The following is a 13,383-nucleotide window of genomic DNA, read 5'->3' on the forward strand; positions in this document are numbered from 1 at the left end:
GGTGGAGAGCACTCCCAGTACAGCTACTTCTTCAGGCACCCTAGCTCTTAGCCCAGCTTAGGATGCCATCTTGCACATAGCTTAGGTTTGATTCACAAAAGAATTTAAGCTTTTGCTGACTAAGCATATATACACATAAATGCTTAATCATGCTTAATCAAGCATAACCTGTTATGCTGGTTTACTCCCCTTAAAAATCCATTGCTATTTATGTGTGTTACAAAAGCACTAGTTCCAGTTCTATAATTTATTCAGGCAGGATTTTGCCTTTAACATTAAACACACATGGCTCTATTCAGAACACTTGCTACAGTGCTTAAGGTAAAGCTGGGGGCTTACTGCTGTGCTTACATACAAGAGACAAACAAGCAATTCATACTGCCTACTCTCCCACACCGCCAGATCCCCTTCCTGCACTCCCTGGAGGGAGTCTAGAAGTGGCACAAGTATAGCCCATATTCAGACCACCTGGTATCAATGGGTACTCTATAGTACAATACTGAAGCAAATAAACTTCTGTCAAACTAGTACCCATTTTGCAAGACACATCATACACCAGTTGTTCTTAAAATAGACATCTTCATAAAAAAAGAAAAAAAACCAACCAAACATCCTTATCTTCTTTAACTCTGGTACCATCACACTATAAAATTATAAAATGAGAAACATCTGTTCTTAGAGGAAGAAAAAGCTTTTATTGAAAGAAAGTAAGAGGTCAAACAGTTCAACTGTAACCATCAAAACTGCAGGACATGGTCAAAGCAAGGGTCCTTCTAGCCCAGTACCCTGCTTCCCACAGTGTCCACCAACACTTTAAAAGACCAAGTGTAGGTCAAGCATATATAATACTTACCATCAATACCCTCCTAACCTTCAGGTATTTTAAGATCAGGGGACTACATAAGACCAAAGTGGTTTGTCTGGCTGGTAACTGCCAACAGCTCTGTCTTCCATGTATATATGTTCTGCACCCATGTCAACCTTTCTATATATATTATTACCCTCAGCAGATTTGTTACCACATTGTTAGTTTTGAACCTGACTTCTTCAAGCTTCCTTTGAAAGCCCTTACTTCTTGCCCTGTCAAATGCTCAATCACCAACCACCCTCTTCACATCATCCATGACTTCTGTAGGCCTTTCTGCAGACCTAATCAAAACAAATAGGCAAGTCACAGGGTCAGGGTCTCAGCCCTGCTCTCTCTGCTGTAGCCGGGTTCAGTGACACAGAAGGACCTTTACGCAAGCTGATGAGAATTGCCCTCAATGAGACTATTAGAGGCTGCATTCCCAAATCCAGTCATCTCATGCCAGGAGGTACTTCAGAATGGAACTGCCTAGAATATAAAATACAATGCCAAGCGACTTGCAGGGGTTAAAACCAAAGTTTAGCCAAATACGAAAGCAAGTTGGCCCATAGAATGTAATAAATACGCTTCTAGCTCTAGAACACACTTCTGTTCCTCTCCCAACCCATTCACCCTGCCCTCTGCTCTGAAATGTAAACTGTCACTGACACACTGTCACCATCTCCATATGAACAATACAGAAAGCCTGAGAGTACAAAAGTCTCAGTGCGCTATGGTAAACAAGGCAGAAAATTGCTTATTTTCAGGATTTTCTAATCCTAGGAAAAGGTTATGAAGATGGAACTTCAAAACCAAGAATTTTTGTTTTTGGAAACTGGGTAACAGCAAATAGTTATACTTCTCAGTTCCCTCAGTCTTTTGAACCTAAACCAACATATCCTTCTAGGTAAGGAAAGGCCCTTCTCAGAGCTCCAGGTATCAAAACATTTCCTGTACCAAACAGACCAACACGGAAAGAAAAGCGGGGAAAACCCCAGAGGAATCCTCAAATCCAGGCAAGTTTACACAATAACATTCTTGTTCACAAGGCACCAGTGAAAGTCTGAAGGTCCATTTGGGCTTGAATACTTAACACTTTTCAGTTGTTGTATTTTTTTCCCTTAAATTATATAATTAGCTAGAATGCCTATACTGCTGTACACAATTTCATTTATTTCAAAAATATAGAAGTCTTCTAGCAAATGAAGCAAGACATTTACAAAAATAAACTCTTTAAAAACACTTCTTAAAAAATGCTTAAAAGTCATGAAAAATTATATGAAATGTGATTCTTCACAAAATGGAAAATAATCACAACTCAGTCACAATTAAAAATGAAGTTCATACGGCTTAAATAAGGTTCCTGCCATGAAAGGTCTTTTGAAGAAGTCTCCCTCTTGTCTAAATGGCATAGGGAGTTCAAGCTCCCTGCTTAGGTAGAACTAATACTGAAAGGCAGCTCATGAGACTATCCCTTTGGAGACAGGATAGGAACATTTCTCAGTGCGACGACCAGAACTGTATGGAAATAGAATTCATTGCCTGGGTGGTCTTCCAAATGAGAGAGTTCAAAATGATACATCCTTTCAGTTCTCATTCCCAGCAGGAGGAGTCAGAACATGAACTAGCAAATCTGGAGGGAGATTTGAGTACACATGAAGGAAATTCACACTTCCTTACGTTCAAGAAACACTTGAGCTGAAACTGTGAAAGGAATTATTTGGAGTTGGTCACAACAGGGCTGATCTGTGCTCTAGTCCACGTCTATTATCTCAGCAATGCACAGGCACTACATGAACTGTCAAGCCCTGGGGACATGTACAAACCTCAGGAAAAAAGGAAAGGATCAGTACAGGGCAAATATAAGTGGCTGTGTCCTCTTCCTCTCTGTCAGGTGTCAGAGCTTACACAATACACACTAAGGAGTACCTGCTTGACCCTATGATCCATGCTTTAGCCACACAGGCAGCTGTATAGTCTAGGAATGTTGGAGCCCACAATCCCAGGGCTGCTCAAATTACCCCAGAAGCTATTTTGCTCATAGCAGCCGTAATTTCAATGAGATGTGATGAAAGCCACCTGTGCTCCCCCCTACCATTTGGGCTAACCTTTTGTATCACTGAAGAAGGTCAGCAAAGAAAAAAATAAGACTCTGGGTCCTGTGTGACCCTGTAAACAAACGTAGGCGTATTCTGATGACTTGTTACATTATTCTTTGCTGCATAGGTCCATTAAAACAGTTGAGCAAGGCACATCCATGGCAAATGAGCTCCAATCAGACACAGCTATCACAGCTCCAGATGGGTCAAGTTGTTGCCATATTCAAGTTGCAAAGAATCTCAGCGGATTTTTGTAGTATCTTCAGATCTTCCAAGCGTAGTGCTTCTACCAAAGCCAGCTGTTTTTTGAGGTTTGCTTTGTTCATTTTCAACTGGGAAATCTGAAGTTTACACAAATGGGATGAAATTACTTAAAATTTAGGTTGTTAACTATAGGACATGAACATAAAATTTGTGGAAAGCTTATCTATGGTAGGGATTCCATAAACTATGTCAAAATAGTATTTTTTTTTTACTCTTCCACAAAAGAAACTGTAATAGTAAAATTAAAAAAAAAAAAAGAAAATAAAAAAGGGGGGGGAGAAATAAAAAATCATCACATGGATAGATAGAAAGAAGATAGAAAACAAGAAGTTGAAGGGAAAGGAAATATTTACCTGATATCCTAAGATGTTGCTCAAGACCAGATTAACCAGATTCATACTCTGTGAATATACAAGTCTCCCTTGCAAAAGTGTGGGTTTAGTAACCCTTTTCCATGATAGCTATCCAACTCACCATTAAGTACAGATTTGTTCACCAAAATTCAGAAAGGAAGGAGAGAGAAAGCACAGACCTCCCTTGCAGGAGACTGGCTGACATGGGTAGTTCATTCAGTTTGACTGGCTCTAATGAACACAGCTTTCATTTTCAGCAACAAGACACTCGTGGCAGGTCTGCAACATCTTATGTCCCCACCCCACATAACTCTGTGTTTTCTTTTTAACTTCAACAAACACATTCATGCTGTAGGCAGAGAAAAGTTAAATACTTTTCACTTGTTTACAGGGCTTTGTATAAGCTCTGTAACATGGGTCCTTTCTTTGTTGCAGCCACAAATTCTGCTGAGCAATTCAGTGCTCTCAGTCACCCTGGAAACAAATCCTACACCACCCCAGTGTAGTAAATTCCCTTCGTCACTCTGTTCTCCCCCCAGAAAATTACACTGCTGTACATTTATGCTAGGAGAGAAAGGAATCTGGGCTACCTTGTTGTTCCAGTCAAATTACCTGGAGAAGGACATGCTGTGTCTCCTCTATTAAAACACGGCAAATTTTTGCTGTTATATTCAAAGTCTGCTGTTCATTTCTGGTTGAAATTACATCACCAAGCAGCACTCTCCTCCAGCAAGTACTAGAACCAAAATGTTTGAACAACATGCAATCATTTGCTGTATTCCCCAGCTGAATGATAAATATATGGTTATGCTAAGAATAAAATCAGTGGTCTAAGGCAAGTAAGGTTAGCATACATGAAAAAGGCACACAGCATTCAGATATGAGACTGATAAGGCAAACAAAAGAGATTTAATGGTTTGGAGCAGCAGTTACAATCCTCCACCCCTACCCTTTCAGCCAAAGCCATAGTCTGCACCTAAACCAATGCTTCTGGTCCTTACTGCTCTGTCATGCTGCCACTAACTTCTGCAGTACCACTGAGGAGTAAAAACTACTCACTCTGAACTTATCAGCAAGGCTTCTGTTAAACTTCAGCTCAGATGGGCTTGAAACCAGTATCATGAGGATTTATTTTCAGTTCTTATAATCACCTTATTTCACTCAGCAACAAATCTTCAAAGCATAAACAGCTTTGAAAAAGAGAAAACATTTTTTTTTGTAATGTACTCTTACAAGCAAAACCTAGGTAACCATTTTCTTTCAATGCTGTTTGAGGCAGATTTGCCATTTGGAACAAGTGATCAAACCTGTGCTGTCAGGTTTGAGTCACTGGAGATTAATTTTAGTGACTTGCTTGGCCCTAGCATTCCAGAAGCAGCCTGTGGAACACATGCTTCACAAAAATCAAGCAAAGTCAATAGCATTTAAGTCCCATCAAACCAACAGGAAAAAGGCCTGGAGTCTGAACCTTATAGTAATATCTGGTTCTCAAAATAGAAAGGGAAAACAATGGGGTGTGTCTAGTATTTAACACAAGAAAGCAAAAGAACAAAGCAGCAAATAGGCAATGACTTTACGTTATATGGTGTTTTCTGCCTTTCTTCTTTTCACTTCTCACCTGGAGTCAATGAGATAGACACAGGAGATTCAAAACAATTGGTCCACTATCTCACACACAGCCAGTAAAGAGCAAAGAAAGGAAAATGGCACATGGACATTGTCTAAATATTCAGAGCACTGAAACTCACAATTCATCTGCTTCGAGACTTAACAACTTGAGGGCTGTGAGGAGTCTCCAAGATGGTCCATCCCATCCAAAGGTCAGGTTTCTAAAAAGTCAGAAGTGATGAGATGCAGAAAGCATAGGTGACCTTTCACAGCATGATAGCTTTCTTCCTGACAAGTGTCAACAAGGGAAGATCTGCTCTTTGGAACTAGGACTCCTTGACTCCCCTTACTCTGCTTCTATTGACAGACAGGTGACAGGCTGTACCTTGAAACCTATCTCGGGCTTCGATATTGGTGTTTACATCAATACGTCATCTCACAAACAGCAAATGAATCAGTTTGTTAAAAAAGCAAATAATTATTTAATGCTGGATTTTGACACTAGAAGCATAATTTCACTCCCAGAAAAAGTAAAAAGAAAGCTCATAGGAAAACAAAAATCTCCAAATACCTACTCTAAGAAATCATGATCCTTTAGAATGGAGAGTTTTGCATTTCTCTGCTTGTCCAGTGGTGGAAAATATTTGAGGAGAGTATCTGCATAAAAATGAATTTTAGATATTTAAATAAATGGTATGTAGAAGAAACCACAATTCCCAATTCTGAAATGACATTTCAACCATATTTTCCAAGTAGCTATAGGACAAAGACCAAAACCTCCTACGTTGTGGTGAACTTTAACATAACCAAGAATATATCTACTTCTCAAAAGCTATCAGCAATCTCCAGGATTGTATACTTATAATGGAAATCCTGACTCAAACTGAAGTTATGAATCACTCTCGGCAACTTCTGTTTGTGGGGATCAACAGTTTAAGATATCCAGTTGGAATCTCTACACACATGCCTCTCAGAATTACAATTTTACAAAAAAAAAAAGTTACAAAAGAACACTTTCAATTTTAAATCTCCAGTCCGTAAATTCTATGTAGTTCAAAGTGGTATCAAACCCTGTTCCACTTCTTGGAAACACACATAAATATTTTGATGGCACTAAAAAAAACCCAACCAAACAAAAAAAAAACTATAATGCCTTAATATGCATTGGGCATATTGTGCATATAATTATATACACGTGCATGAACTTCTTCAATATGCTTTAGTTCTCCCCTTTTACCAACATCTCCTGTTGAAGACAAGACAGTATTAACATGCTCAGATGCTCTGTTCTCTGTGCCTTTCAATGGCGACAGTCTATCTATCCAACCTGATGAGACATAAACACTGCTGTGAGGGTTATCCATGGCAACAAATCCATATTCTAGCAGCAGTCGCTGATTATCATGAGGACCATAGCAGATAAATACTTCTTCATATTTTTTGCACAGTGAATTTGTCCGAATTTCGTAGCTTCTTGTCTGCTCATTAAATGCAGCCTTTACCTTCAAGAAGTTTAAAGAAAAAAAAGGTTTTACTCTTGGCAGGAAGTCAGGGTGAAAAAGGAATCAGACCTTGAATACTAAAATCCAACATTATTGAACACTTCTCTAACACTGAAAAAAACCAAAGTGTTACAGGTGTCTGAAAAGGCAACCCATTAGTATGAAGAAGAACATCAAAAAATTAGTCCACAGGATGTACCACCCACAGTGTAGACTTACTACAGAGGCCCCAAATCTGCAAATAAAGATGGCTTCATGCAGAGTTGGCCACTTTTGTGCCATCCCAACTCTCTGTTGGCACACGGTCCCTGACATAAGGTGGAACTGCTCTGTACACTTTCCTAAGGCTACTCAGAAGCTTCAGCCAGGGGTGAAGTAACACAGGGACCATGTAACTTGAGATTTGTCTTAGGAGATGAGCCTTTCTGGAGAGCAGAGTAGGGTCATATTTACAAGTGGCTCTTCCTGATAGATCCCTTGGATGCAAAACTCACTGAGCCATTGCAGGCCTGTAACTTTGCTTTGCTACATAAACTGAAATATTTGAATTAGCTTTATTCATCTGTGTTGGGCTAAGTAACAACCTCCAGGGTATATAGGAACAGTGAGTACTCAGCCTGCGCATAGACATTTTTCCCACAAAGAGATTTCTCACTGACCTCCAGACACTCCTAATCCATCACATAAACACATACTGTGTTGAGATAGTGCATTTACCGATAAAGAAATTAAGTGATCTATTTTAGTTCCTTACCTGAACATTTGGACTGTGGTTTAGCAAATCTAAATATGGTGCCAATGCATAAACATCTGGCTCAAGAGAAAAACATTCCCTCTGTGAATGTTTCATGTATATTGTCCTGGTATTAATAGTGCACCAAGCCCACTCTAGAGCACTGTAGTTAAAAATAGTTCCTGTGTTCTCAGAAAACAAAGGCTGCAGAGAAGAGAAGAAAGCCTTGGAAGACACGTACAACTCATGGACCGTTGTTCTCTGCTCCTGAGCTTTCTTTCTTAAAGGTTCAGGAAGAAGGCTTACTACATCATGCTCCAAACAAACAGGGCAAGTGTATGTCTTGGGTAAAACATCAAGATATGGCTTCCACAGAGATTTCTCACCAGCATGCTTCTCTGCTATTAAAAATGTGCACAGTGCTACCAAAGGAGATACAGGAGGCTTCCATCTAATAGAAAACAAAATAAAAATATCAACACAGCAGATACACAGAAGTGAGAAAGGAAATTGATACAGCAGTATTTTATCTCTCTTCCTTTAAATGTTATAAAAAGTTTCTATTTTAAACTTCTTTGTAGTTCATCTCCAAGTCCTTTTGATGACTTCAAAGGGGCTATAAAAACTGGTTTGTAGTACCAACTTCAGGCTCACCTCTTGGGTTGTTGTTTTTTTTGGTTTTTTGGTTTTGTTTTTTTTTTTTTTTGGGGGGGGGTGTGGGTTTTTTTAGGATACATAACAAGTTCCCAATGTCCAGCATAGGTCTTTGTTCTGAATCTTCTAAAAGGCCATGTTCGTGTGACTGCTTTGTAACCCATTTTTATCCTCCTTCTCCTATTGATGCGCAAATTCCCAAAAAGACATTCATAACTGACATTTAGGTCCAAGCTGGCTCTAGAAGCAGGTCAAATTCAAGCCTGTACCATCCCTCTAACTCTGCTGAGATAAAAAGGGATGCTCTGTGTCCAAACCTTACTAATCCAAGCATTCCACACACATGAAAATCCACAAGAAATACTCATAACAAGTTAGGGTATGCAGTTTAAAGCCCTATGACCACTTCAGAGGATTAATCTACTAATGAGTGACTTGCAGTAAAGGCCAGCTTGCCCACAAAGTGTCACTTTTCACTTACTTCATAATGTATTCTCCCAGGCAGCTACTAAGGACCATGCTCGTGGTAAGTAAGCACTTCTCAGGCAATGAAATAATCAGATCTCCTGTCTTTGAGAGAATAAAAAAACGCATCACACACAATGAATAGTAAAGGTCAAGTGTAAATGACTCATCTACTATGCAATTTCTGAACAGAGAGACATTCCCCAGAGAGACATTCCCCAGAGAACACAAATGTCTAGAAGCAAACAGATGCGACACTGGAACTTGAAAGAAACTGGCACAGTTTTAAGACAGTCACAGTTCAGGGAAAGTCAGTGGGAACTTTCACCTGCACAAAGTTAGTTGTTCCCAGAAAGTTTGGTGCCTGGCTACTCACTTTCTTTGTACTGAGATACATTTTAGATTAGATCTCACAAATAGCTGAATTTCTATCAACATAACAGTATGTGGTAGGGATATTTTAGGTCATGTCTATCCTGACCTTGTTTGCCAAGCTGCTGTGTGTGTAAATTAGCTTTCATGCCTGGCTTGAGACATACATGTCCATGCCTGTAGGGAGAGTCAGCACCCTCCCCTTCCCATTCCTCTACTAAATTTCCCTATCTTGCTCAAGCCCAGTTGAGTCTAGCTCTCATTTCACTTACTGCAGACTCCCAGCATTGTGGATAACCTGAGTTTCTGGTTTCAACTGCTGGCTCTAACCCTAAGCCAGCATGAGAACATACACTGTTCTCTATACACAACTTCTCCACTGCATCTTCTTCCTACCTCTTGCCATACACTCTATTTTGCAAAAGCTTCAGAGTCTGATTCCCCATTATTTGACAAACTATTCTCACATCAGTTAGGAAACTTCTCCAACAAGCCTATTTTCTGAGAGGCAATTTTCAGTCAGAGTTCAGTCTTTCTGTGCCCATATCTGATGGGCAAGGTATTTTTTCTATAATTCTGCTTTTCTGCTGGGAATGTCTGAGAAATTATATTTCTGTTAGCTCGGTCTACCGAGGTTAAAGCTCTGGTTTCAGATTATGGCTAAGATATTCTAAAGCCAAATGCTGCTTAAAGCTCCATTCCTTTCCTCCATCCTCCTCCCTGATATGCCATTCCTCCCTTTGTACCAGCACTGGTCTGACCAAGGTGGGAGATTTCAAGGCACAAAGCTATCAAATCTAATATTTTTTTTTTATAGAGACAGTGTTTTTTATCAGTTTAGCTTCCTGATGCAATTTACCACACAAGTGGGGAAGACTGCTACAGTACAGAGGAAGCTGTGGGAGCCAGTGGCTGATGGAGAAGGCATGAAGGAGGGACTGATTGCCACTGATTGCCTTAAACGGAAACACAAAACTACATACTAAATCCAGGAATGTCTTCATCCAACAAGTCCTCAGGGTACACAGGACACAGAATCACAGAATGGTTTGGGTTGGAAAGGACCTTAAAGATCATCGAGTCCCACCCCCCCTGCCATGGGCAGGGACACCTCCCACTAGACCAGGTTGCTCAAAGCCTCATCCAGCCTGGCCTTGAACACCTCCAGGGATGGGGCATCCACAGCTTCTCTGGGCAACCTGTTCCAGTGCCTCACCACCCTTTTAATATAAGTAAAATATTTCTTCCTTAATATCTAACCTAAATCTACCCCTTTTCAGTTTAAAGCCATTATCCTTTATCCTAGCATTACCTGCCCTTGTAAAAAGTCCCTCCCCATCTCTCCTGTAGGCCCCCTTTAAGTACTGGAAGGCTGCTATAGGGTCTCCCCAGAGTCTTCTCTTCTCCAGGCTGAACCCAAACTCTCTCAGCCTGTCCATAGGGGAGGCTCCAGCCCTTTGATCATCTCCATGGCTCTCCTCTGAACTCGCTCCAACAGGTCCATGTCCTTCTTATGTTGGGGGCCTCAGAGCTGGACACAGTACTCCAGATGGGGTCTCATGAGAGCAGAGTAGACATCATTCTACAGATATGCCAACATGGCAAATTCTGATATTAGGCCAGAAATGACATTCACAACAGGAACTGTGAAGACCTTGTCTGGAATTTTGTGCTTTGCTTGTTGCAAAAGTCATTACATCTCAAAAGAACGTGAGGAGCTCTTGCATTAGAACGAACTTTACTAACCTGAAGAGCTTTCGTTGTCATCAGTCCTCTTCCTGTATCTGAAGCAGGAACAAAGAGGATGCTTAAATACACATATATATATATATGTAAAATAAAGGAGACTATGATAAGCTGCAATAAATTAACAGGCCAGCAAGAAAGAGCTCTAAAAGAACATATATTATCTCTTCCAAATCATAAAAGCCAATTATGGATTGTTCCAGATATATACGCCATTTCTTTGTTCTCCTAGTCTCTTTTTACTTTTTAGAACCCTGTGAAAGCCCTTCCCCTGCATCCCTTGCAACACTTGCCCTAGCAATTACTCAACTTCCTTTTCACAATTTTTTCTTTAAATCTTTCTTTCTTCAAATCTTTCTTTCTTCTTTTCTTTTTCATCACTAGTTGCTGTTCTCGGTTTCAGAGTTTTAAATGAACTCTACAATTTCTATTCACAATATTCTTCTCTGATTCATGCTATGCTGTCTACTCTATCTTTAATGCTACAAAAGTTTTTGAAACATAATCTACTTAAAGATAAAAAATACAAGTATATACCCTTACTGTAAACAGCACAAAGTGAATCCCAGCTCTAAAATAATTTACTTATCTGTATCACTACATCTGCTGAACTTGCATGGGGAAAAAAAGATGAAGAAATGACAACAAGGTTAGGTTCCAAGACTGGAAGCACTTAAAGAGATATTACTTTCTTCTTTAAAACTGTGCTAACACTTGAAATCTCAATTTCTACAAGGAATTCAGCGTAGGTGTGCATGTTTTGCAGCATAACAGAGTATGCTCATACAAAAGTTTTACACAAGATCATCTTAATATAAGAAAGTTTACACTACTTCAAGCCTCCATATCTACATACATTAAATTACATTCACGTGCATTTGCCAGAAGTCCTTAAAAAACTAACAGTAACTGGCTTTTTTTTACTGATGCCAGCCAGGTGTGTGACTCAAAATTAAATCAGGAATCATAGAATGCTTTGACTTAGAAGGGATCTTTAAAGATTGAGTTCCAACCCCTCTGCCACGGGCAGGGACACCTTCCACTAGACCAGGATGCTCAAAGCCTCTTCTAACCTGGTCCTGAACACCTCCATGGATGGGGCATCCACAGCTTCCCTGGGCAACTTGTTCCAGTGTCTCACCACCCTCACAGTGAAAAAGTTCCTCCTAATATCTAATCTAAATCTACCCTTTTTCAGCTTAAAGCCATTACCCCTCATCCTATCACTACACTCCCCGATGAAGAGTGCCTCCCTATCTCTCCTGTAGGCCACCTTTAAGAACTAGAAAGCTGCTATAAGGTCTCCCCAGAGTTTTCTCTTCTCCAGGCTGAACAAGCCCAACCCTCTCAGCCTGTCCCGATATGGGAGGTGTTCCAGCCCTCTGATCATCTTTGTGGCCCTCTTCCAGACTCACTCCAACAGGTCCATGTCCTTCCTGCACTGAGGATTCCAGAGCTGAACACAATACTCAAGGTGGAGTCTCACAAGAGCAGAGGGGGAGAATCACCTCCCTCAACCTGCTGGTCACACTTCTTTTGATGCAGCCCAGGATATGGTTGGCAATCTAACATTCTTAAAAGAATCAGAAATTTGTACCATCAATGAATAATTAAAGCATTACCCCAGAACTCTGCTGGCCTTAAATCACTGTCTTCAAATCCTCTGTCTTTTAGCCACTTCTTAAGTTTAATGTATTCCAGCTTGTGACTGCAGTTGACTAAAAACAGAAAGAGGGGATTAATGCTGTAAAATAGCACTCTAATCAAAAATAAAGAAAATTGAAAAATGTTCCTGAATAGTCATAAAAACTGTATGCTGGATATTTTAGTATAGCATAATAGAATAGCAAGAAAGGCTGCCCTGAAACTAGCTTACTAAGTTCTGGGCATCTGGGCACTGGGAGATCTCAGAACTGTAGGAGATATTCAGCATATTCAAGGGTCAGGGAATTTAACAATAACATAGTACATGCCATTAGCCAGAAAAGAGAGCTCATAATATTCACCATGCTCTGCTTGGGACTGTAAACTAATACTAGAAAATTTGCATATACACCATAAAATGACACTTTGACAAAACATTGGTTATTTTATTAATTAGCAGGACTTCCAGGGATAGTACCTCCATCCATAAAACTCTGCAAGTGTTTTCTTCTTCTCTTTCGACCTGTCCGGCCTCTGCTTTTCTTCATATTTAGAAACAGATTTTGCTTTATCTAGACAGCCTGAATGTAAAAAAAAAAAAAAAACAAATAAATAAATTAAAAACCACTTAATACCACTTCCAAATACTGCATGTTTTGTTTATGTCAACAAGAGAACTCAGAGCACTGCCTGTTCAATAAGATGCCTCTGCAGTTTAGAAACTGCACCACAAGCAAAGCCCTAAAGGCCGGCGGGCGAGAGAGGTGAGGGGGAAGAGGAAGCCCTCATCTCCAGGCGGCAATCTTGGCCCCAGCACGGCCACGACCCCCTGCCGCCCTGGCGTGTCCCCGCCACGGCTCCTCCTGCTCTGACGGTCACTGTCCCCAACAGCCCGGGCGAAGCGAGCACCGCTCTGGACCGTCTTTGCCCCTCGCATTTTAAGGCAGTGGGGACTGAATAGCGTAACGACAAATCCCGTCTCCCCTGGGCGGCCCAACGGTGGCTCCCGATTCCCTCCCGGGCTGAATTCGTGACGGAGGAGAGGGAAAAGGCGGACACGCTATCCAACAGGCTCCTCAGCCTCACAGCCACCGAC

The 13,383-nt window shown here is 40.6% G+C and overlaps 1 protein-coding gene across 1 annotated transcript; it reads right to left on the minus strand.

The window, feature by feature from the left end:
* Window positions 1–2,948: 2,948 nt before the first annotated feature.
* Window positions 2,949–12,835, minus strand: SETD4 (SET domain containing 4). The gene is made up of 10 exons (XM_010076323.1): window positions 12,766–12,835; window positions 12,266–12,361; window positions 10,644–10,681; window positions 8,542–8,630; window positions 7,428–7,857; window positions 6,499–6,673; window positions 5,747–5,828; window positions 5,312–5,392; window positions 4,176–4,299; window positions 2,949–3,287 (listed from the first exon to the last, which is right to left on the minus strand). The coding sequence occupies exons 1-10, from the start codon at window positions 12,833–12,835 to the stop codon at window positions 3,153–3,155; spliced, it is 1,320 nt and encodes a 439-aa protein (XP_010074625.1). The 3' UTR covers window positions 2,949–3,152.
* Window positions 12,836–13,383: the final 548 nt, after the last annotated feature.

This window comes from Pterocles gutturalis, unplaced genomic scaffold (assembly GCF_000699245.1).
Source record: "Pterocles gutturalis isolate BGI_N339 unplaced genomic scaffold, ASM69924v1 scaffold22138, whole genome shotgun sequence".
Lineage (NCBI taxonomy): Eukaryota > Metazoa > Chordata > Aves > Pterocliformes > Pteroclidae > Pterocles > Pterocles gutturalis.